At 42.9% G+C, this 25,605-nt stretch overlaps 1 protein-coding gene across 2 annotated transcripts in view; it reads right to left on the reverse strand.

Moving 5' to 3' along the window:
- Window positions 1–4,532: 4,532 nt before the first annotated feature.
- DCP1A (decapping mRNA 1A) overlaps window positions 4,533–25,605 on the reverse strand; it is a 50,464-nt gene continuing 29,391 nt past the window's right edge. For both annotated transcript variants that reach the window (XM_002758430.7, XM_054245742.2), the window contains exons 5-10: window positions 24,752–24,890; window positions 22,367–22,480; window positions 12,919–13,674; window positions 11,236–11,301; window positions 9,039–9,257; window positions 4,533–8,644 (exon numbers count right to left, since the gene is read on the reverse strand). In XM_002758430.7, coding sequence (XP_002758476.3) covers window positions 8,564–8,644; window positions 9,039–9,257; window positions 11,236–11,301; window positions 12,919–13,674; window positions 22,367–22,480; window positions 24,752–24,890 — 1,375 coding nt within the window. In that variant the 3' untranslated portion in view covers window positions 4,533–8,563. The remainder of the gene's footprint in view (window positions 8,645–9,038; window positions 9,258–11,235; window positions 11,302–12,918; window positions 13,675–22,366; window positions 22,481–24,751; window positions 24,891–25,605) is intronic.

Raw genomic sequence — 25,605 nt, forward strand, 5'->3', positions numbered from 1 at the left:
TGCTTTTTTTCTTTTTTTGAGACTCAGTCTCACTCTGTCTCCAGGCTGGAGTGCAGTGGCACAATCTCAGCTCACTGCAACCTCTGCCTCCTGGGATTACAGGCATGAGCCACCACGCCCGGCCGCCCAGCTAATTTTTTTGTATTTTTAGTAGAAATGGGGTTTCACCATGTTGGCTAGGATGGTCTCGATCTCTTGACCTCATGATCCACCTGCCTCAGCCTCCCAAAGAGCTGGGATTACAGGCGTGAACCATTGCACCTTGCCTTGCCCCTATTTTTCTTTTCACGTTAGACAGAGGAGGAAGAAAATTGAATTAACTGTATCTGAGTCAGCAAGGTGGTGTGTGCTTGTAGACCCAACTACTAAGGAGACAGAGGTGGGAGGATCCCTGGTTCCTCCAGCCTAGGCAACATAGTGCGACCCCATCCCTAATAAATAAATAAGAATGAATTAACTCTGCCTGACTGCCTGAGCTGAGACATCCATCTTCTGCCTTCAGTGCTTCTGGTTCTCAGGCCTTTAGACCTGGTCTGGAATCTAGACCACTGGATTTCCTGGTGTCCAGCTTGTAGACACCTGACAATGTGATTCTCAGCCACTATCACCATGTGAGCCAGTATCTTTTTTTTTTTGAGATGGAGTTTTGCTGTTGCCCAGGCTGGAGTGCAATGGCATGACTTTGGTTCACTGCAACCTCTGCCTCCCAGGTTCAAGAGATTCTCCTGCCTCAACCTCCCACATAGCTGGGATTACAGGCACCCACCACCCTGCCTGGCTAATATTTTTTTGGTATATTTAGTAGAGACAGTGTTTCACCATGTTGGCTAGGCTGGTTTCAAACTCCTAACCTCAGGTGATCCATCCACCTCAGCCTCACAAAGTGTTGGGATTATAGGCATGAGCCCCTGCACCCAGCCGAGCCAATATTTTGCAATAAATATCTTCCTCTATATATTACTCCACGCTTATCTGCCAGGGGACTTGTTCCAAGACCCCCAGTAGATGCCTGAAATCTTCAGCAGTACCAAACCCTACATATGCTATGTTTTTTCCTACACATACATACCTATGATACAGTTTAATTTATAAATTAGGCACAGGAAGAGATTAACAATAAGTAATAAAATAGAACAATTATGACAATATACTGTAATAAGTTATGTAAATGTGGTTTTTCTCTCTTAAAGTATCTTATTGTAGGCCAGGCATGGTGGCTCACACCTGTAATCTCAGCACTTTGGGAGGCTGAGGTGGGCAGATCACCTGAGGTCAGGAGTTTGAGACCAGTCTGGCCAGCATGGTGCAACCCTGTCTCTACTAAAAAATACAAAAATTTGCCTGGCGTGGTGGTGCATGCCTGTAGTCCCAGTTACTCGGGAGACTGAGGCATGAGAATCACTGGAACCTGGGAACAGGAGGAGGTTATAGTGAGCTGAGATCGCACCACTGCACTCCAGCCTGGGTGACAGAGACTCGGTCTTAAAAAAAAAAAAAAAAACCAAAAAACCCAACAAAAACAAAACAAAAAGCTATCCATCTATCTATCATCTATTTATCCATCTATCATCTATCTATCTATCTATCTATCTATCTATCTATCTATCTATCTATCTATCTATCTATCATCTATCTATATCTATCTATCATCTATCTATCTCTATCTATCTATCATCTATCTATCTATCTATATCTATCTATCTGTCTATCTATCATCTATCACCTATCTAATTGCATTGTACTCACCCTTCTTCTATGATTATGTGAGATGGTGTGACGCCTACGTGATGAGAAGTGAGGTGATGACACAGGCATTGTGATACAGCATTAGGCTGCTGTTGACCTTCTGTATTCCTGAAATCTGTGTAACCATCCCTTTCTTGTGGTACATGGCTTGGTGTCCCATTTCAGGGGATCTTTTGTTTAAGTCTCTGTGGAGGCTCAATGCTTTCTGGTGCAACATATTGCTGTCAATCAGAACAGGTTTCCTATTCATGTCTTCCACCAAATTTAATGCTTTTTCCGTCTTTTGTTTTGAGACAGGGTCTTTAGCACCCAGGCTGGAGTGCAGTGGCACAATCATGTCTCACTGCAGCCTCCATCTCCTGGGCCCAAGTGATCCTCCCACTTCAGCCTCCTGAGTAGTTGGGACTATAGGCACAAGTCACCGTGCCCAGCTAATTTTTTTTTTTTTTGAGATGGAGTTTTGCTCTTGTTACCCAGGCTGGAGTGCAATGGTGCAATCTTGGCTCACCGCAACCTCTGCCTGCTGGGTTCAGGCAATTCTCCTGCCTCAGCCTCCTGAGTAGCTGGGATTACAGACACGTGCCACCATGCCCAGCTAATTTTTTGTATTTTTAGTAGAGACAGTTCACCATGTTGACCAGGATGGTCTTGACCTCTTGACTTCGTGATCCACCCGCCTCGTCCTTCCAAAGTGCTGGGATTACAGGCATGAGCCACCGCACCCGGCCCCAATTTTTAATTTTTTTGTAGAGATAGTGTCTTGCTCTGTTTCCCAGGCCAGTCTTGAACTCCTGGGCTTAAGTGATCCTCCCTCCTTCGCCTCCTAAAGTGCTGGAAGTACAGGTGTGAGCCACTGCACCCAGCCACCTTTTCCATCTTATCATATACCATGGCTATAACTTACAGTTTAAATTGCAACAGCAGGCCAGGTGTGATGGTTCATGCCTGAAATCCCAGCACTTTGGGAGGCTGAGGTAGGCAGATCACTTTAGGTCAGGAGTTTGAGACCAGCCTGGCCAACATGGCGAAACTCTGTCTCTACAAAAAATACAAAAAATTAGCCGGGTGTGCAGAGCACACCCACAGTCCCAGTGACTTGGGACTCAATTGTTTCAACCCAGGAGGCAGAGGTTGCAGTGAGCTGAGATCACGCCATTGCACTCGAGCCTGGGCAACAGAGACTGTCTCAAAAAAAAAAAAAAAAAAAAAATGCCACAGCAAAACTGGAGCAGAGATTTTCTTCATAATTTCGTGGATGGAAAGTTCATTTTTATGTTGATCTCAGCAACCTCAGATGCAAATTTTCTTTTCTTTTTCTTTTTTGAGATGGAGTTTCACTCTTGTTGCCCAGGCTGGGGTGCAATGGCATGATCTCTGCTCACCGCAACCTCTGCCTCCTGGGTTCAAGTGATTCTCCTGCCTCAGCCTTCCAAGCTGGGATTACAGGCATGTGCCACCAAGCCTCGGCTAATTTTGTATGTTTAGTAGAGGCAAGGTTTCTCCATGTTGGTGAGGCTGGTCTTGAACTCCCAGCCTCAGGTGATCTGCTTGCCTTGGCCTTCCAAAATGCTGGGATTACAAGTGTGAGCCACTACACCCAGCCGGATGTGACTTTTCTTTCCTCAAAAGGTTGAGAACTTTCACTTTTGACTTAAAAGCAGCACTTTATGGCCTCTCTTCAGGCATACCCGACTTGCCACATCACTACTCTTGTGCTTTGGGGCCATTATTAAACGAGGGTTTCTTGAACACACGCACTGCAACACCCCCAACAGTTGGTCTGATACCTGAGGTGGCTACTAAGTGATTAACTGGTGGGTGGCATATATAGCGTGGATTCGCCGGGCAAAGGATGATTCACAGCCCAGGTGGGATGGCGAATGATTTCATCATGCCCAGAACAGCATCGAGCTTAAAATGGTTTATTTCTGGAATTTTGTATTTAATATTTTCAGACCTAGGTTGGCTGTGGGTAACTGAAACCTAGATGGCATAGCCTACTACACACCTAATCTACATGCATGGTACAGCCTACTGCTCCTAGGCTGCAAACTTGTACAACATGTCACTGTACTGAATAGTGTAGGCAACTGTAACACAAGGATATGTGTATCTAAACATAGAAAAGATAGGGTAACTATAGGGTGGTAACTCTATGGGGCCACTGATGTTATGCGTGGCCCGTTGTTGACTGAAATATGCGGACATAACTCTATCTTCTCTGGAGGACCCTGACTATACAGGCTGGAAACAGGCAGATAACAGTTTTCTTCTTTTTTGAGACAGAGTTTTGTTCTTGTTGCCCAGGCTGGAGTGCGGTGGCGCGATCTCAGCTCACTGCAACCTCCGCCTCCTGGGTTCAAGTGATTCTCCTGCCTCAGCCTCCCAAGTAGCTGGAATTACAGGCATGTGCCACCACGCCCGACTAATTTTGTATTTTTAGTAGAGATGGGGTTTCTCCACGTTAGTCAGACTGGTCTTGAACTCCTGACCTCAGGTGACCCACCCACCTCAGCCTCCTAAGATAACAGTTTTGTTTTTTGTGTGTCACACAGGCAATGTCCTGACATTCTAACATTTCAGGATGCCACATCTCGTGTGTGTGTATGTGTGTATGTGTGAACACCTAATGGTCATGCTTATGATTTACAAAAGATCTGTTAATGGTTTTGTCAATTTTGTTTTTTTGCCTCATCCCATCTCACCAGTATGGCACTCTGCCAATGTGTAGCAGCAATTCATTCAAAAGTCCCTATTTTTACAAATTAAATAAAAACACAATTAAATTTTAGTAGGTGCTAAAACTCGGTTTTGAAGTTTTATTAAAAAAATATATTTGCAAACATATAAAATTTAGGATGAAAAACGCTCATTTTAAAACATGTAATAACTTAATATTTGCAAACATACACAGATGGTTAAAAATCCATACCATTAAAAATGTTAATGATACAGTATTGCGCTCATGAAACAAAAACCTTGCTGTAATTCCGGAGCTGCTCATCCCCACGTTTCAGGGAGCTGAGAATCCGGTACAATGAAAGTCATGAGAGCCACATGGCCAAAGCAGTAATACAGAATAAAAAACCATTTAGAACACATAGACTTTGAAGTGAATGACATTGCATCTTAGCATTCTAAATGAAGATGTCAAATACAAAACCGAGGGAAAACATCGCACGCATCTGCTGAACTTGCTGAAAAACAGGCTCCTCGAGGCCCTGGTCCACTGGGAAATGTTCTCAAGCACAACTGTAAAAAAGCCTGGTGGAAGCTGCTTGACTTTGCTCAGATCTTAACATTTCAGACACTTGAAAACACAGGGCACTATGGTTCCAGAAGGTACACTGAACACCAACTGAAGAAAACCGAAGTGAGGCAAGAAAGAAACACGTGCTCCGCAGCAAATGTGCAGCCAGGATGCAGGACGCGCGCCCTGTGATACCTCAGTTCTCCTCACTCACACGGGCCGAGCCCACTCGTGCCTGTGCCACCTCTCAATCCTCTCAGTTACAGTATGATGGCTGATTTTGTTTTCTGAGCAGTTAGGCACCTTCATTTTCATGTTGCATTATTAGTAATACAATGGCAGTTAGGGCCTCTACTACCGAAGTGAGAAAATTTCAAACTACATTCTTTGGGGGAGGAGAGTAATAAAGCTGCGTGGTTTAAAAATTTACCTAGTAGTGGATTTGATAGGGTTTATATAATTTCTACAAGAAAAAATAGGCCAGGAAAAGAATAAATGCTTGACATGCAAATTCTGGTCAGACATATTCTAAACTAAGCCTGTGTATCCCCCTGTAGAGAGGGGCTCAGCTTGACTTGGGTTTTTTTTTTTTTTTTTGATATGGCGTCTTGCTCTGTTGCCCAGGCTGGAGTGCCGTGGTGCAATCTCAGCTCATTGCAACCTCTGCTTCCTGGGTTCAAGCAATTCTCCTGCCTCGACTTCCTAAATAGCTGGGATTACAGGCGTGCGCCACCATGCCCAGCTAATTTTGGTATTTTTAGTAGAGAAGGTGTTTTACCAAGTTGGTCAGGCAGGGACTTGGGTTCTTAATAAAATACCATTCTTTGTGATGGCTACACCTAAGCCTTCGAAGGTGAGCTCTGGACATACTACAGGTGGACAGCATGAAATGCTTCTCCCAACACTTGAGAGTCACTTGAAAAACTTGAGTTCAAAGTCAAGTAGGCCAAATCTCACAACTCATGAATCCCAGGAGGTACACAAAGAAGAGGAGCTTCTGCCTTAAGGGAACAAGGCTGTCTGGGAGGTGTGAGTCCGTTCAAAGACATCACATTAACTACAACAAAACGAAGAGCAGCACCACCCCCCAGTGGCGCCCCAGACACACCTTTCCTCCAAGCTCCAGGCTGCTCTTCTTGGAGCCTACACTTAGACCCTGGGGGTGGGGGTGGGCACACAAATGGACAGTGGTCTAAATGCAGGTCTCCTGGGGTTCTTCAAAATCTAGCCAGAAGCATCTCCATCTCGGTGTCCATTTCGATTCAACTAAGTTTCCAGTAAAGACACTGCAGCAATGTAAACATGCAACCTAAGCTAGCATGAGGTTCTAGATAGTAAGCCTGAACTAGGAATAAGGCAACTGAACTGTGACTTTCCGGCCACGGTCATCCAACTGCAATTATCCAGGCCTGGCCTGGCTTCTCTAGGGATTCATTCTGGCCTGAACTTCCTGGTAATCATGCCATGAACTTCCGGCTTCTGAATTTTAAGTAAATGTTTTGAATATATACATTTGGGAGGTGAAACAGGTTTACCCTTTTCAAGTCTCCATGACTTGGGCACTTAAGTTTACTTTCACACTAAGGAAGCCTTATCATAGATTCTCTTTACTGTCTATCATATCCATTCCTAGCATTAAAGGTGAAAATTAATATGGTTACAGATTCTCTTCAGGATATTCTCTCTTAACTCTCTCATATTACATACTTAAAAGCATAATTTCAATTCAAGAATCCCTTGATTCGTCTGTTCACCAAAGCCCGCTGAGATCACACCTCTTGGTGCGTCCACTTTATGGAAGTCACGTGGCTCCCTAGACACGATCTCCTGGTGTCAGCAACACTGTATCCTACTACAACTTTCTCGTTCCCAGATGATGCATAAGCAATTCATTTTTGGTTGCTTAATTTACACACTATCTGTGAAAACAAACTATTCATAATGGAGCATGAAAACTTATAAGAGGCTTCCCTGAATTCTGCACAATTCACACATAATTAGGTAGACAATGACAGAAGACACTAAAATGAGAAGCAGAAACCCTGTCCAGGAAGCATGTTTAGATAAACAAAAGCCAATCATTCTTTGTGCTAAAAACTAAGACCAAACTAAAACAAGTATGTAATTCACACGTAATTTTCTAAAATTTCATCTAGAAAAAAATAATCTATGGACTTATGATTGAGTTACCATTAAAGCTTAAATGATTGTTCCCAAGGAACCATCACATCTGTCAGCATTATTCACAGCTAATCCTTATGCTAGCTGGTTGAGCCAATTGGGTTTTTACCCCATCATTAAATAGTGCTCAGAAAAGTAAGCAGTGCATCTTAATTGGTTAAATACTACAAAATGACCTGTATCATAGAAATGAAGACACTTTCATTCAAAGAATATCTTAAAATTACTATTGCTGAAATAAATCAAAATCTACATTAAAATCTTACTAAACACCATTACATGCCATAAAAGAATAAATAGAAATCATGGCAGATCAATAGCAGCATAACAAAGCATCTTTACATATTTTCACACTTTGGGCTGGGAAAGTACTCACAGCCTAGGAATACACTGGTAGAGTTTGGAATCACATTTTCTTTTAACTCCATAATTCTACAACAAAATAAGGGCAGTGTGAATAACAGCTCCCTTTTCTGCATAGCTTTAAAACTATTCTCAGTACACTCAAGGAAAGGAACCAGAATGGCGTCATCAGATTGGTCCACTGGTCCTTTTGTCAAAGTGTTAAGGAAAACAACTAACAGTGACAGAAAAGGAAAATAAGGCTGTGTTTCACACACAAACTTAACGTTTTCACAACCACTGGAGAGCTTAACTTAAAATGAAGATTTGATAGGATGGGGGCACTCATCCCCAGCCTTTCCTTCAAAGGTGTGACATGGCTGCGTCCACACCACGAGAGCCTGACAGTGCCCTATTCAAATAGTAATGCAGCACTGGGAGCCTGCTGCGTGGCAGGACTGGGGCAGTTAAAAACAAAATGCTATTAAGAAATTTCACAACTTTTAAGGCCCAAATGGGGCATTCATATAAAATATACTTCACTTGAACAAATAATTCCTAATATGCCAACTTAAATTCTGGTTCTAAAAACTTGAAGCTACTTTGCAGAGCTGCCTTCTACTCTGTTCAGAACTTGACTGTCAGCCCGATGCCAGTTTCTGTGGGATAGGTTGGGGGAAGGGGTGCTGGCCGGGCTGAACCTCTGCTATGAGGCTGGTGACTACTCCTCTGTAAGTCCTTGAAAGTAAAAGTGAGAATCAGACTCCTTATTCCACAGCCTTGCTCCTAACTGATGAAAACACCCACATAACTTAACACAATGATTTCTTTTTTGTCAAAACAAAGGTCTGCTGGTGATGCTTCACAGTGAAACCTCCATTATCACTGAGAATGTCACTTGGAAAACATTCTTAAGAAATGAGTCTCTTTCTCATAGGCTCAATTTCAGGATTCTCAAACTCAATGTTCTGCTCAGAAGTTTCCATGATGAAGCCTATTTGTCTCTGAGGTTGGTGCTCTGCCTTTAGACTCATTCTGCTCCAGTCATAGGTTGTGGTTGTCTTTGTTCTTGGTCAGCACCTGCAAGTAGACTTCATGAAGTGTACTGAGGAAGCTGGAATCATTCTAGAAGAGATGGTAAAGAATACGAATGTCACTTCTAGCTCATCAGATTTTACTTCCTTGATAACAGCTTAGGAAAAAAATTGTATAAATGATTTGTATAACTGATAATCCCACCAACCCAGAGAAAATCATGATCAGTATTTTGAGTTCACTGAGGTATTTCTCCACCAGGACTATATGCTCAAAAAAAGAGAAACATGACTCCCAGCTATCTTTGTTTTATTTTGGCCCACCTCGGCCTCCCAAAGTGCTGGGATTACAGGCGTGAGCCACTTTGCCCGACCTCCAGCTAGTCTTTTGAATTTACTTTATGAGCTGATTCTGTAGCAGGAATTTATAAAATTTCTTTCATTAAATAATGAAGAATCAAAGATAAAACTGGTATCCTACATACCTTTATTAGATGTATTAACGTATCCTGGAGCTGAGACTTGCTGAGAATAATGGAAGGCTTTCTCTGATTTTCTGGCGTTCCAACAGTTAGAGGAGAAGGGGAGCTTGCTTTCCTCTCCAGGTCTGAAGACCTTGTAGCTGTCTGCTGGAAAACACTTGGGGCTAGCAGGACTGAAGACACTGCAGTGGTCGTTGCAGTAACCAGTGGGGCGCCTGCAACCTGGAGAAGAACAATGGTCATTTTGTGCCAAAGTGCAGGAGCCAATCGTCAGGCCCAGAATAGGGACCATGTGGAAACATGCATAAGCAGCAGAATGCTGGAGCACAGAGACAGACTATTTTGGGTTCAGGTAAACATTCAGTAGGAGCATTTGACCATTTGACATCTGGTTATAAACTTCCATTAGCTAAAGGATGATGAGCCCATTTATGTAAGGAAGTCCCAGAATCATTATGGGAAGCCATGTCCAACCACAGAAATCTGCATTTTTTTTTTTTTTTTTTGGCAGGTTCTCATTCTGTCACCCATGTGGGAGTGCAGTAGTGTGGTCACCACTCACTGCAGCTTCAACTTCTTGGGCTCAAGCAATCCTCCTGCCTCTTTTTTTTTTTAAATAGTGACAAGGTCTCACTACATTACCCAGGCTGATCTCGAACTCCTGGGCTTAAGTGATCCTCCCACCGTGGCCTCCCAAAGTGCTGGGATTACAGGTATGAGTCACCACAGCTGGCCTCTAAAAATCTCTATTTTAGTGTATGTAAATCATACAATAAAAAAGAATTAAAAATCCAGTTATGGCAGGGAACAGTGGCTCACACCTCTAATCCTAGCACTTTGGGAGGCCAGGGTGGGTGGATCACGAGGTCAGGAATTCGAGTGAGATTAGCTTGGCCAACATGGTGAAACCCCTTCTCTACTAAAAAGACAAAAACTTAGCTGAGCGTGGTGATGGGTGCCTGTAATTCCAGCTACTTGGGAGGCTGAGGCAGGAGAATCACTTGAACCCAGGAAGTGGAGGTTGCGGTGAGCTGAGACAGCACCACTGCACTCCAGCCTGGGCAATAGAGCAAGACTCCATTTCAAAAAAAACAAAAAACAAAATCTAGTTATGTTTAATCTATTTTTTATACCATTATAGATATCAATGAGAAAATTTCTTAAAGATAAAGCTAACATCTACCTCTCTCCTCCATTTAGATGTGCTTCTAGGGTAATTCCAGCTAATTATCTGAATAATTATTAAACCAGTAATAATCAGTATTTTCAGTAATTCTCAGATTTGATATAATCAACAGAGATCTAAATTTCTTTCTCTTTCTTATACACCATCTCCTCATTTACAGAGCACAGAGCTGGCCACAGTTTCAAGGGTGTGGTTTTTGGCGTCTGAGCTATTGACCTTGTATTTATTTATTTTTGGTGCAAAACCAGGCTGAGAGCTCCTGCAGACAGATCACCATGCAGAAGGACAGGACACCCAGGAAAGAGTCGTGTTTATAAGACCAGTCAGAAGCTGGCATGATTTTAAATTCCAAGGCTCAAGGAGAGGTGCAAAGGCTTCAAAGGAAAACAAGAATGACTTTAAGGAACTAAAAAAAACCTGTGTGCAAGGCAAGGTTAGTGGGTGATAGACAATAAGGACAACAAACAATGAAGAAGGGAGGACAAACGAGACAGAAGACACAGGCCCAGGAGGCTGCATTCTCAGAGCGTTGGGAAATGAGAGGACTGTACCAGGAGAGTGGCTCTGCCACCTGGGACATCACAGCTCTTCCAGGAAATCCTATTTAGAGAAGCCAGGCTACCACACTCTTAGCAGTCACCCATTCACAAATACTGAGTAAGGGCCCACTCTGCCCTCTATACACACAGTCAGGGAAGACATCCATGCAGATACCTTGAGATCCAGAGGCCACAGCAATGGACTCCACCAGGACGGGGGTGGGAGAGGGCCTGGCCTAGGAGAGGCATCTAAGATGGGCTGGGTTCCACAGCTAACTGTTTTCACTAAGCTGACAACCTTTTACTTCACATCCAGCAGAAGAACTTAAAAATATATAATGTGTTCTTCAGAAAAAAGGAGTCTTGATTGTTCACAGTCAGTTACACCTCAAACTCCTTGTTCTACTCTTTCTACTTCTCACTATGGCACCTGACTAGTCTTAAAAAAAAAAAAAAAGAAAAATTGAGTCCTTACCGGGATGGCACTGGATAACACCTTAGGCTGGACAAATACTTCAGGATCCTGGTTCTGCTGCATAGACTGAAATGTTTAAGAAAAGATAGATGGATATAAGTAAGTTTGTTTCGTATTTTTATTTTTTGTGATGAAGTCCTGCTCTTGTTGCTCCAGCTGAAGTGCAATGGTGCAATCTCAGCTCACTGCAAACTCTGCCTCCTGGTTGAAGCGATTCTCTTGCCTCAGCCTCCTGAGTAGCTGGGATTACAGGCATGCGCCACCATGCCCAGCCAATTTTTGTATTTTTAGTAGAGATGGGGTTTCTCCATGTTGGTCAGGTTGGTCTTGAACTCTTGACCTCAGGTGATCCACAGTGCTGGGATTACAGGCCTAAGAAGTTTCAATTAAGAAGACTTCCTGGTCTTAATTAAAGACTTTTCTAGTGGAAAATCTAGGTTAGTAACAGAAAATGGTTCAGATGTTAACTAGTTCCAAGATTCCCAAGGGAAGAGGCTGACAGTAACTTGTAAAATGCAGCCAACAAAACTGCATGAGAGCTCTGGGGCAGCCTCTCTCTTCTTTAGCTCCTGAGGGAAGGAGTGTGCAGAGCCTTTCAGGCATCTTTAAAGAAAAACCTGAGCCGGGAGCCGTGGCTCACACCTGTAATCCCAGCTACTGAGGAGGCTGAGGCAGGAGAATCACTTGAACCCCGGAGGCAGAGGTTGCAGTGAGCCAAGATTGCATCACCACACTCCAGCCTGGGTGACAGAGTGAGATTCTGTCTCAAAAAAGTAAAAGTAAAACCTAAAACCTGAATCTCTTATAAGAGCCAGGGACAGCCCAGTAATATACATAATTTTTAGTTTTTGTGGGTATATAGGTGTATATACTCATGAAGTATATGAAATGTTTTGATATAGGCATGCAATGCATAATTAATCATGGAAAATGGGGTATCCATCCCCTCATGCATTTTTTGTGTTACAATCTAATTATACTCTTTTCATTATTTTAAAATGTACAATTAAATTATTATTGACATAGCCACCCTGTGGTGTTACTAAATACTAGGTCTTATTCTTTTTTTTTTTTTGTATGCATTAACCATCCCCACCCCCTCCCACCTTCCCACCACCCTTCCCAGCCTCTGGTAACCATCCTTCTACTCTCTATTTCCATGAGTTCAAATAAAGTGAGAACATGTGATGTTTCTTCTTCAGCCTGGGCATATTTTTGCTGTTGAGTCTGTTGAGATGAGAGATCCAGGCAGTATGACACTTCTTGATAACGTGATGTGAAAAAAGTAGCTTTATTTGAACTCATACCTCCAAGTCTAGGATGCTCTTATGGGACCTCTAGGTTACTCGGCACAAGGTAGGCACTCCAGGAAAGTACAGTGGGAGCTGGGAAGGGAGCTAAGTTTTGGGATAATTTGGTCGTGAGTCAAATGAGGACTCCTGGAACTGTTGCACAAAAGCAAAACAAATAACCCCAGCTAAAATGCATATCCAGATACGAAAATACGTTAATTGGTTGTTCATGATAGGGCTTCTTATCTCACCTGTCTCCTAGCCACTGACATACTTTAAAGAGACAACTCTTTAAAACTGTCAGTGTTATGACAGTTCAAACAAGGTCTTTTTAGTTTCATCCCATCCAATTAGTTACCCACCCTACCCACCGCCACCTTCCTGCCATTACCTGAAAGGGAGCAAGCACCATGTTGCTCAGAGAGGCTGGGGCTGCTGCTCTCACTGCTGCTGCCTTAGAGGGAGGCTCTATGAAGCTCTCAGGTGTGGCCAACTGGCCAGTTACTGGAGAAAAGCTTGCTACCATTGCACCTTTCCCAAGTGGTTGTGTCTGTATTTGGTCATGCTGTGGGGTCAACCTGAGTTTCTGGAGAAGATCAACGCTTGGGAGGGATGTGCCAGCTGTGTTTGTCACATTCAATGGGGCCCTGAAGGGGCTCTGGTTGGCAATCAGACTGGCATGGCTTAGCTCAGGGACTGGCTGGTTCAGGAGTGGAGACCTCTGTCTAGGCGTGGTCTTCACTGCCTGCATCATGGTGCTGTTTCGAGGTAAGCTGGGGGGAACCTGTGTAGTAGGAGCTTCAGCTGGCAGAGTGGGACTGAGAACCGGGCTCAAAGGGATTGTGTAGCTTGGGGCATGCTTTTCATTGGACAGTGTGATGGAGGCTGGAGTGATTAGCACTGGGGTGGTGATTTCAGGCTGGACTGAGTGGTGGGCAGAAGGGACACCCAGGGTTTCTGATTGAGGGGTTCCTCCTGACTGCTCAAAGGGAAACGGTAGAAAGGAACTGGGATCTTTCTGGGAGGAATCTCCTGGCAACCTCTCCACTTCTTCTGAATCCAGACCCACAATTGCTGGCTGTTCCTTTGGCAAAGAGGTTCCAAATAACTCTTCTACTGTCAGATGCTTGTGTCCAGATAGAGCAGACTGAAAAACAAATCAAACCACCCAGTGAAAAGAGGTCTCTCCATATATCAGCATAACCAAACTTCTTTTCCAGAAACCAAAAGATTTTGCAGAATCAAGGATGGAGTATAAAAATAAGGAATGGTAAAAAAAAAAAAATGAAGATGTACTTAGGATTAAGGCCCAGGTTCATCTAGTGTTCCCAGAGTGGCGGATGGAAATTTGCATCAGTAATATAATTCAAATTTTTAAGGTCTCTGGGTAGCAGCATCATAATTCACCATTCCTTTTCTTGGCAAAGCTAATTGTGCCCAATTGCTTCATGTCAGCAACACACGAAGGGAAATGACACTAGAGGAGACACAGGGACCAAATGCTGATGAGGCGAGTCTATGTTTACTTTCACTGTTCTTGATGAAAAGCTAGGCACTGGACCTCAGAGACTGGGTCCCAAATATCAGAAAATAAATCTAACCATTTAATAGTGGGCCATTTCCCCCTCCTTATTCCCTAGTCACAGAATTCTTAAGAAAAAGCAAAGCATTTAAGCCTGACAATTTAAAGTTTATATTTATTTTAGTAAGTTGGTTTACTGACACCATTAAAACCATTCAAAGAAAAAATATTCATGCTTTCCTGTACCTTTAAGCAGTACTGCCATAGTCAGTAACCTTTATTTCCTGAGAACTAATGGGGTGTCAGGTCCTGCTCTAACCCAGGCCCACAGGATGCAGCAAGGGAGTAACAACAGTTCTCACAAAGCTTACATTTTAGTGGGAGACATACCAAAGCACTTTGAAAACACAGGCGGCCTCAAATTTTTATTCCTAAAATGAGTGAATTATTTAGTTGTTTAGATCTGTTTATAGTGGAAAAATTAACTCACTGAAACACAGGATTTTCAAGGCCTCAGAAAGTCTGGAAGGCCGCAAATTCCACCACAAATTAGTATAATATTGATAGGACTATGGTATAATCACATTTACAGGAAAACAAACCCAGTGTTGTCTAGGCAAATGTTTGTCTCATCCATTTGATAAAAATTCTTGAATTTATCAGGTGCCAGGCATTGTGCTATGACTGTGATGTGAAAAAAGAAGCCAGGATAACTGGTGATAAGACCCCCGCAGGGCAGAGCTGCAGGGCCCAGCAGGACCGAAGGCGCTGGGAAAAAGGCTGAGCGGGGAGGGATAAGGCCAGCTGGCTGGGAACACAGTCACTGAGACAGCTACACGTCCTTCAGCACAGCTGGGTCAGAGGCTGGGTAGGAGGGTGACAGGGAAAGAGAGAAGCAGTGGGCAGACTGCAGAGTGTCCAAGACACTTTAGAGGATCTGGACTTTATCCATAGGGCAATGGGGACATGATCAGAGAATGAGCCATCAAGCTTTACATTTTAGGATGTGCACCTGGTCGGCCACATAAAGGACAAATTGGAGGGGCGAGACTGAGGAGAGTCTAAGATACTGGCAGAGAAGAGGATGAGAACTAGAGTTGGAATAAAAGGAGTTGGTGGCTGGCCAGGTAAGAGCATGGAGCTGAGAGGACACCTTGCTATCTGGGTATTGGGTGGTGGTGCCACTGCGTGGGCAGGCAGCCCTGGAAAAGCCCCTAGGTTGAGGGAGAAGGGGACGCTCAAGTTAGTTGTGAACATGTCTGGAGGTCTCTGTGGGACATCTAGAACATGGAGGTACTGACTCAGAACACAAAATGGTAATGTTATTTTGTGTTCTTAAAACACAAAAATGGTAATACAAGTCAAGGGAGCAAAGGCATCCCCCTAGGACGCTACAGTGACAGAGCTGAGATGTCCTATTAAATGCCCAGATTCAGGGCCTAGAGCCCACTGCTGCTGCCTGGCTCTGCTCCTTTCCAGCTGTGTGGACTGAGGAGTGCTGTCCACTCTGAGTCTCAGGCCTCTATAAAGTAGGGAGGGCTAGTGGGAGGCTGAAATGTATGGGAGCCAGCACATAGGAAGTGCGTGTTTAATGTCAGCACTCCTAACAACAACATGGAAAGCAAGTTTGCCAAGGCAGGGGCTCTCTTTCTCATGTATTCCCCAATCCTTATCTTTCTTGCTCCTGGACTTGCCTACCTGAGCAATGGCACCGCCACCCAGGACCACAGATCTAATCAGTACATAGCAGACACTCCACAGTGCTCTCTTCCAAAGTTCTTTCGGGGAGTAGGGGGAGATTAGCATAAGGAGAGATGGAGCTTAAGGGGCAGGTGCAAGAGATCTTGTGTCAGGAGGAGATCATGTCAGACAACAAGAAAAAAGAGGGCCAGCAGCAATGAGCATACAGGCAAGTCTGCATGTGAAGGACAAAAGTTAAGGGTGCCATTCTGTCTTCTCTCCTTGGTATGAGGACAGCATCACCTGCTAGGTAAGAGGGACAAGGCAGGTCTGAAAAAACTCAGTCAGTAAAAAGTAACTCTTGTGGAGGAAGAGGCAAGAATCTCCCACAGAGGTTGTAAAAAGTTGTAGCTTCATATCAAACCATTTTGCCTTAGAAAATATTAAATAAAGAGATTCCACTAATGTTAGAATCTCACTTCAAATATGAGGCAGTATGAATATCTGTGGATACAAAAAAATGCTAAAGATCTTATATGGTTCAATTTCTTCATATTTTTACTTCTGAAAAAAAACTATAGAGTTTAGGGTCTGAAATCAAAAATACCTCAGCTGTTAATTGGGAAAACTACATAACCTTTCTTTTTCTTTGTTTTTCTGAGACAGGGTCTCACTCTGTCAGTAAGACTGGAGTGTAGTAGTGTGATCAGAGCTCACTGCAGCCTGGAACTCCCGGACTCAAGCAATCCTTTCACGTAGCTGGGACCACAGGTGCATGCCACTGTACTTGGTTTATTTTTAAATTTTTTTGTAGTGAGCCATTGAGTCCAGCATAATCTTTCTAATCTAGTTCCTTATCTGAAAACTGTGGACACTGTGGCAATGATCTTAGAACACTGTTGTGGAAATTAAATTCTCTGTATCATGTCTGGTGCCCAAAAAGCATTCAATAAATTGAAGTTGGCTTAAACTATAATCACATAAACACCATGTGATCTTTTTGTTTGTTTGTTTTTTTTGAGATGGAGTCTTGCCCTATCGCCCAGGCTGAAATGCAGTGGCACGATCTCAGCTCACTGCAACCTCTGCCTCCCAGGTTCAAGTGATTCTCATGCCTTAGCCTCTCAAGTAGCTGGGATTACAGGTGTGCGCCATTATGGTCAGCTAATTTTTATATTTTTAGTAGAGACGGGGTTTCACCATATTGCCCAGGCTGGTCTCAAACTTCTGACCTCAGGTAATCTGCACATTTTGGCCTCCCAACATACTGGTATTACAGGAGTGAGCCACCGCATCTGGCCCACTATGTGGTCTTAATAGCAAGCATGGAGTACCAAACAAAAGTTCATCAAATGCTTCTGGAATATCATATCCCCATAATGCAAGACAACAACAATATACCTGGTAAGATAACCAAGGCTAGGCTACTATAAAGCTCCTAGTCACTCCCGATGCAAAGAATTATGAAGGACACAGCTGTTTGTTTAAAAATCCTTGGCAACATTCAAACCCACGCAATGAAAGTCAAAATAGACAACAAATTCTGTAATACTCAGCACAATGATGTGCTGTACAGGTCCACAGCCTAGGAGCCATGGGCTATGCCATCGAGCCTAGGTGTTAGTAGGCAATGTCATCTAGGTTTGTGAAAGTACAAGTACACCCTGTAATGTTTGGAGAATGAAATTCCGTAACAACACATTTCTCAGAATGTATTCCCATTGTTAAGTAACATACAACTGTACCTAACTGGTTGAATTTGTCATAGGAGCCTGGGTGAGCAGAACATTCCTCGTCACACAAATCCCCAGAAGCTTCACTGTCTCTGCATTCTTTTCTGTTTCTTTCTTTCTTTCTTTTTTTTTTAAAGATGAGGTTTCACCATGTTGGTCAGTCTGGTCTGGAACTCCTGACTTCGGGTGATCCACCTGCCTCGGCCTCCCAAAGTGCTGGGATTACAGGCGTGAGCCACCAAGCCCGGCTTCTTTTCTATTTCTGATAAGAAAAATTGGTTGCCCTTCTCTAGTAGCTGTGTTTATTTATTCATGAACTAACCGTCTAGCATCCACAGAAAAGGTAAAATGTTATTCTCTCCTCATGCTTGAATATGCTTAAAGTCTGGATTCTGAGCCAGATATAGTGGTTCATGCCTGTAATCCCAGCAGTTTGGGAGGCCGAGGTGAGTGGACCACCTGAAGTCAGGAGTTCGAGACCACCATGATCAACATGGAGAAACCCATCTCTACTAAAAATACAAAATTAGCCAGGCAAGCATGCCTGTAATCCTAGCTACTTGGGAGGCTGACATGGGAGAATCGCTTGAACCTGGGAGGTGGTGGTTGTGGTGAGCCAGAAAACAAAGAAAAAGTCTGGATTCTGAGTTTTTTAATACTTTACATAGTTCACATAGATCAAGTGTTAGTACGACCATTTTAGCTTGGAAAATGGGATTCAGTGAGCAACAGCATGTATGGCGTAGGATAAAATTCTTCTTTTTTTTTTTTAAATTTGAGACGGAGTTTCGCTGTTGTTACCCAGACTGGAGTGCAGTGGCACGATCTCGGCTCACTGCAACCTCTGCCTTCTGGGTTCAAGCAAGTCTCCTGCCTCAACCTCCTGAGTAGCTGGGACTACAGGCACGCACCACCATACCCAGCTAATTTTTGTATTTTTAGTAGAGACGGGGTTTCACCTCGTTGATCAGGATGGTCTCGATCTCTTGACCTCGTGATCCACCGCCTCGGCCTCCCAAAGTGCTGGGATTATAGGCGTGAGCCACCGCGCCAGGCCAGGATAAAATTCTTATATACAGCATCGGGTTCATTCCTCATCCCACAGAAAATTGATGTTAGAGAATTTCACATTTCTGTTTGGAGCTAGTGGTCACTGCAGTGGGCACACTATAAGGCAAACATTATTCTTGAATACAGGAAGCAAACAAAATCAAAACACACTAGAGAAATAGTCCCAAGGAAAGTTTAATAAGTGAATTATGCAACTGAAATGGAATGTAATACTATTAAGGAATGAAAGGAGTACTTGCTCCTCAGCACTAGATGGCAGTGTTACTAAACAAATGTAGTTATGTGTGTGTGTGGGCTGATTATAAATTTAAGCTAATTTTAGTCAATCACATAGCTTCTGACAATATCCAGATCTCAGTATTTCATAAAATTTTGTCACTATAACCTAACAAGTGGAGACTCCACACCCCCCTGAGATGGAGTCTTGCTCTGTCACCCAGGCTGGAGTACAGTAGCACAATCTTGGCTCACTGCAACCTCTGCCTCCTGGGTTCAAGCAATTCTCTTGCCTCAGCCTCCTCAGTAGCTGTGATTACAGGCACGTGCCACCACACTCAGTTAATTTTTGTATTTTTAGTAGAGACAGGGTTTCACCATGTTGGCCAGGTTGGTCTCAAATTTCTGGCCTCAAGCAATCCACCTGCCTCTACTTCTCAAAGTCCCATGTTTACAAGTGTGAGTCACTGTGCCTGACCTTACAATTCTTAAGACATTTTTTTCTGGTCCATTTCTTTCTGAGGATCTTAACAATAACTCGGGGTTAGGTGGTAAAAGATTCCTTAACCTCATGATTCACAAAAGGAAGGCGAAGTGACTCATGATTTATACAGGGGAAGCAGAAAGCCCATGGTACACTCCTGATGATAATCCTAAATCTAGATACAGTAAAAATGGGGCACAGGAAGGTAGAATACAAAATTTGGTTCAAATTAATTATCATCAAAATATTTAAAAACATTATGGATACATTGCTGACGTGAATGTAAAATTGTACAGACTTCTTAGAAAATAGTTTGGTGGGCTTGTTTTTTGAGATGCAGTTTTACTTGTTGCTCAGGATACAGTGAAATGGCATGATCTCGGCTCACTGCAATCTTTGCCTCCTGGGTTGAAGTGCTTCTCATGCCTCAGTCTACTTAGTAGCTGGGATAACAGGTGCTACCACTACCATGCCCCTCTAATTTTTGTATTTTTAGTAGAGATCGGGTTTCACCATGTTGGTCAGCCTGGTCTGGAACTCCTGACCTCAGGTGATCCACCTGCCTCAGCCTCCCAAGGCAGTTTCTTGTTAAACTAAACACATAATATCAAATGACCTGACATTTACATTCCTGGGCATTTACACCAGAGAAATGAAAATTTATGTTCACACAAAAACCTGTACATAAATGTTTATAGGAGCTTTATTTGTAATAACCCCAAACTGAAAACAATCTAAATATTCTTCAACAGGTGAGTGGTCAAAACAGTTAAACAAATTTTGGCACTTCTGTATCAGTAATAAAAGGGAACAAACTTGATACGTATAACTTCAGTGAAATGTTCAGGAATTACACTGAGTGAAGAAAGACAATCTCAAGAGGTTATATATAAGATTCCATTTATATCATATTCTTTAAAAAAAAAAATTTTTTTTTTTTTTTTAAATAAAGATGAGGTTTCACCATGACGGTCAGGCTGGTCTTGAACTCCTGACCTCAGGTGATCCACCCACCTTGGCCTTCCAAAGTGCTAGGATTACAGGCGTGAGCCACCGTGCCCGGTCATTTATATCATATTCTTAAAATGACATTATAGAACTGGAAAATAGACTAATAGTTGCCAGGGCTAAACGATGGCAGAGTCAGGGAGGCAGACGCAGAAGAGGGTATGACAGGGATGTCAGTGTGTTTATGAAAGGGCCACATAAAACATCCTTGTGGTGATGAAAATATTTAGCATCTTGACTGCGGTAGTGGATATACAAAGCTATACATGAGATAAAATTGCACAGAACTGAATATACACACAAATAACAAAGGAAATCTGAACGAGATGTGTGGATTGTGTCAATATCCTGGTTGTGATAGCATACCATATTGTGCAAAATGTTATCAATGGGAAAATGGGTAATGCGTACATAGGATCTCTCTGCATTATTTCTTACAACTGCATATAAATTTGTAATTATCTCAAAACAAAAAGTCTACTTAAAAAACTATGGATTTTACTTGATATCTGTTCTTTTATAAGACTATCAGTTACAAGTATTTATAGTGCTACATGCTAAGGATACAGCAATGAACAAGGCTCATAAAACTGTCCTTCTTTTCTGTAAGAGATAGCTTAAAACCAAAACAAAATAAAAAACCAAAACTACTTTACATGGAGCTTATATTTTGGTGGGCAGGAGACAGACAAAGAAGAAAAATAGAAACCATGTTAGCTGGTTAGAAACCTTACTGAGAAAATAAGTACAAGATGAAGGTGAGGGAGGGTTGTTTTGTTTTGTTTGTTTGTTTATTTATTTATTTATTTATTTGTTTGTTTGTTTGTTTGTTTATGAGCCAGGAGTCTGGCTCTGTCACCCAGGCTGGAGTGCAATGGTGCAATCACAGCTCACTGCAACTTCCACCTCCTGGGTTCAGGTGTGTCTCCTGCCTCAGTCTCCCAAATAGTTGGGATTACTGGTGCCTACCACTACGCCCAGCTAATTTTGCATTTTTTAGTAGAGACAGCGTTTCGCCATGTTGGCCAGGCTGGTCTTGAACTCCTGACCTCAGGTGATCCGCCTGCCTTAGCCTCCAGAAGTGCTGGGATTACAGGCATGAGAAGTACTGTGCCCAGCTTTTTTATTTTTAAATTAAATTAAATTAACTTTTTGAGATAGGGCCTTGCTTTGTTACCCAGGCTGGAGTGCAGTGGTGTGATCATGGTTCACTGCAATCTCAAACCTGGGCTCAAGCAAGACTCCTACCTCAGCCTCCCAATTAACTGGGACCACAGGTGCATGACACCATGTCTGGCCAAGGGTTGTTACTTTTTTTTTCTTCCTTGAGATAGAGTTTTGCTCTGTCTCCTGGAGTGCACTGGTGCAATCTCGGCTCACTGTAACCTCTGCCTCCTGGGTTCAAGCCATTCTGGTGCCTCAGCCTCCTGAGTCACTGCGATTACAGGCATGGGCCACCACACCCAGCTAATTTTTGTATTTTTCCAAAGTGCTGGCATTATAGGTGTGAGCCACTGTGCCTGGCCAAGGGTTATTTTAAATAAGGTAGAGTCAGAGAAGGCCTGACTTATGGAGGACATATGACACTTGAAGGAGGAAAGGGAGCAAAGTATTACAGGCCAAGGGAACAAGTGTAAAGGCCTGTCCCGAGGCAAGAACATATCTGGCATATTTGGGGAAAGACAAGACAGCCAATGGGCCTGGGGCCAGGTGAGCAATGCAGAGTGACACATGAGGCCTTGGGTAGAGGGGCCAGATAAGGTAGGGCCTCATGGGCCAATGTCATGATCCTGGATATTATTTGAGTGAGCTGGAACACTGCTGGAGAGTTTTAAGCAGAGGAATGTCATGATCTAATTTATGTTTTGCAAGGATTACTCTAGCTGTTGGGTTAAGAATAGGTAAGAAGCAACCAGGGGGCAAAAGATGGGAAACTAGATAGGAGGCTACTGCAAAATCCAGATGAAAGAGTTACTCGGATCCTAATGCCCAGGAGGATGTCATTATGCTGCTGCACATATGAACCTTGACACAGGTGACAAGTCAAACTTGCACTGCATTAGAAGCCTTACTGAATGTTACTCTTTGTTACTTAAGACAAAGCTAGAGCTTTAGCTGTACAAACCTTATCCTGTGACCCGGAGGGCGTCTCTTCTAGAGTCTCGGTGCTTCCCAGATTGGAGAGCTGAGAGCTTGGCTGTAACCCAGGGCTGGAGATATTTGAGTCGCCCATCTGATTCTTTAAAAAGTTAAAAAAAAAAAAAAATCATGTGAAAAAAATTTTCTATTATTTGGCTCACAAAACAGCATTTAAGGTCATCAGAAATGCTATTGAAAAAAAAAAGCAAAACAACAACAAAACAAACCCCAATCTCAAAATGTTTGCTCTGTACTCCAATGCAAATAACATACAATAAAATTTCTAGAACACTGAACACCTAATTTTAGACAAACGTTGTTGGCCACAACTGCTACTTTAATCACCTTTTTAAGAAAAAGATAATGGTATTACTTTATCATACATTCTTGTAATCTTATTTATTTATTTATTTTTCCGAGATGAAGTCTTGCTCTGTCACCAAGGCTGGAGTGCTGTGGTGTGATCTTGGCTCACTGCAACCTCTGCCTCCTGGGTTCAAGAAATTCTCCTGCCTCAGCCTCCCGAGTAGCTGGGATTACAGGCGAGAACCACCACGCCTGGCTTTTTTTTTCTTTTCTTTTTTAGTAGAGATGGGCTTTCACCATGTTGGCCAGGCTGGTCTGGAACTCCTGACCTCATGATCCATCCGCCTTGGCCTCCCAAAGTGCTGAGATTACAGGCATGAGCCATTGCACCCAGCTGGGAGCATTCATTCTTACGACATTATGTTCAATGCAGCCTCAAAATGCTGGGCTCAAGGGATACTCCCAGCTCAGCCTCGGGAGTAGCTGGGCCTACAGGTGTGTCACCATGCCTGGCTAATTAAAAAAATATTTTTTTGTTTTGAGGTAGGGACAGGGTCTTGCTATGTTGCCCAGGGTGGTCTCAAACTCCTGGATTCAAGCAATCTTCCTGCCTCGGCCTCCCAAAGTACTGGATTTACAGGCATGAGTCACTGTGTATGGTCTCTATTTTTTAAGAACAAAAATACCCTGGGCTTTAAAATACTTTTTTGCAATTAAACTAAAACTAAACAAACAACCACCCGTACCCCCCGACCAAAATCCAGGATTACATCCTATGGCTAGAAGCAACTCAGAATGGGCCAAGTGTGGTTTCAAGTATCTTTCTTTACATGGAAAAAAAATAAGAAAGTTGATTAAAAGATATTATAGAAGTGCAATATCTTTCTTGTGAAGAAAATGCTTATTATACAGGAATAGTCATACTAACAACAGTGCCTTAACTCGTTTTGTCAATTTGAAGCTTTTTTCAGGATCATCGATTAATATCTTAGTAGCTAGTATTACAGCAGAAATGTATGGGAAACAGGGTCTTTTGGACAGTGCTTTTTCACATTTTGCTCCTTGAAGTTCTGGTGAGGCAAGGATGAAACAGGCAAGAAAGGAAAGCACTTACTCAATATTTAACGAAGAGTAAGGGGACAGAATAATTCTGCTAAAACAAAGTTCAGCAGTAGAGAGCTTGTCTCACTCCAATGAAGCATGGGGGCTTTGAGGTGCCACATAAAAATTCAGGACAGTTTCACAACCATGAATGCCCACTGCTTGCACATAGCAGACGGTTCATAAGCATGTATTGAATAAATTAACTAATGTACCACAATTGCCACTTTATTCAACTTTTGGGAGAAAATTTTATCAGCTAACTTATAAACTAAAATGCAAAACAGAAGAGAAAGAAAACAGAAGAGAAAGAAAATCCCAAATGAAGCCTAATGAAGGCTGTGCATCCACCACCAATTACAGACCATGAGTGTACTTTTTACTACTATGTGGTACAAGCTTTCAGAATACTTTTCAAGGCTATGCAAATTCCTAAGACCACTAAGCATGCTAACAGAGCCTGCAGCGGTAAAAAAAAGAGGCACAAAGCTTTTCTAGAACTAGCTGCTGCGGGCTAACTTCTGCACTCCAAGACAATCTTCTCCCATAGTAATCTTATAGGAATAGAAAAAAGCACTGTAAGTTTTCCTGCCAAAAACAAGTACTCTGGGGTAAGCAGAGTTCTTTCTTTACGTTTTAGGTTTAAAATTGTAAGACATACCTGTTTGAAAAAATAAATAAATAAATAAAAAATAAAGAGACAGGGTCTCACTGTTGCCCAGACTGGAGTGCACTGGCACAATCATAGGTCACTGTAGCCTCCAACTCCTGGGCTTAAGTGATATTCCTGCCTCAGGCTCCCAAGTAGCTGGGACTGACTACAGCATGCTAACATGCTCTCTTTTTGAACTTATATTTCTGCTGGCCCCGGAGGCCAGCTTCCCTAGTAAAAGAGTCTCCTGCACACCTCCTCCTCCCCTTCTGGTCTTCCCTGGCCAGCACCCAAGCACCCAGAGAGCCTCACCCTCTCATACTCATCCTTGGCCCTGCTCAGCATCTCCAGGATGTCGATGGGTCTGTGGTCGCTGCAGCCATTGGCCTGGCTGGGACTCTGTTTATCCCGAGCAGCTTGCTGTGATCGCCGTGTCTCCTCTTCTACCACACTAGAGGAGAAGAGCTAGGTTTTAGAAAGGCCTCTTGAAACAAAATCTGACCCAAGATTTCTTTTGGTGTTCATCTTCCAAGGATACATACACTAAAAGTGTCACATGATGACATTGTTCTTGCAATATATAACACAGAACCTCAGTTATCTCATTCCAGGAATACATGACTTACCATTTCACTGTCTCATTAACATCAGTGCCAATATTTACTCTTCAGAAGGACAAAAATACAGAATTCCTTCCTAGAGTTGGTGGAGGTACATTAAAAACTTCACTAAGTATCTCCCTTTTTCCCTAGAAGTATTTCAAAATCAGTCAAACTAATTGGTAAAGTAAATTTGAAAATGGACAATGCCACCAAGATACAGGAAGGCTGCAGAGTTGAGCAAATCCTCTGTGGAAAGTCTGGATTGACACTGGGCTAGTAAGAACAAAGTCATTTCTTAAAAGTAGAGGTCTTGGTGAAACCTTAAAACTTAATAACACTACAAGCAAATAAAACGTTTCCCTTATTCTCCCTTTTACAAACCACTAACTGAGCCTGGGCAACTTGACAAAACCCTGCCTCTACAAAAAACACAAAAATTAGCTGGGTTTAGTGTTATGTGCCTGTAGTTCCAGCTATTTGGGAGGCTAAGGTGGGAGGATCATTTGAGTCTAGGAGGTAGAGGCTGCAATGAGCTGAGATCATGCCACTGCGCTCCAGCCTGCA

This window comes from Callithrix jacchus, chromosome 15 (genome assembly GCF_049354715.1).
Source record: "Callithrix jacchus isolate 240 chromosome 15, calJac240_pri, whole genome shotgun sequence".
NCBI classification, from domain to species: domain Eukaryota; kingdom Metazoa; phylum Chordata; class Mammalia; order Primates; family Cebidae; genus Callithrix; species Callithrix jacchus.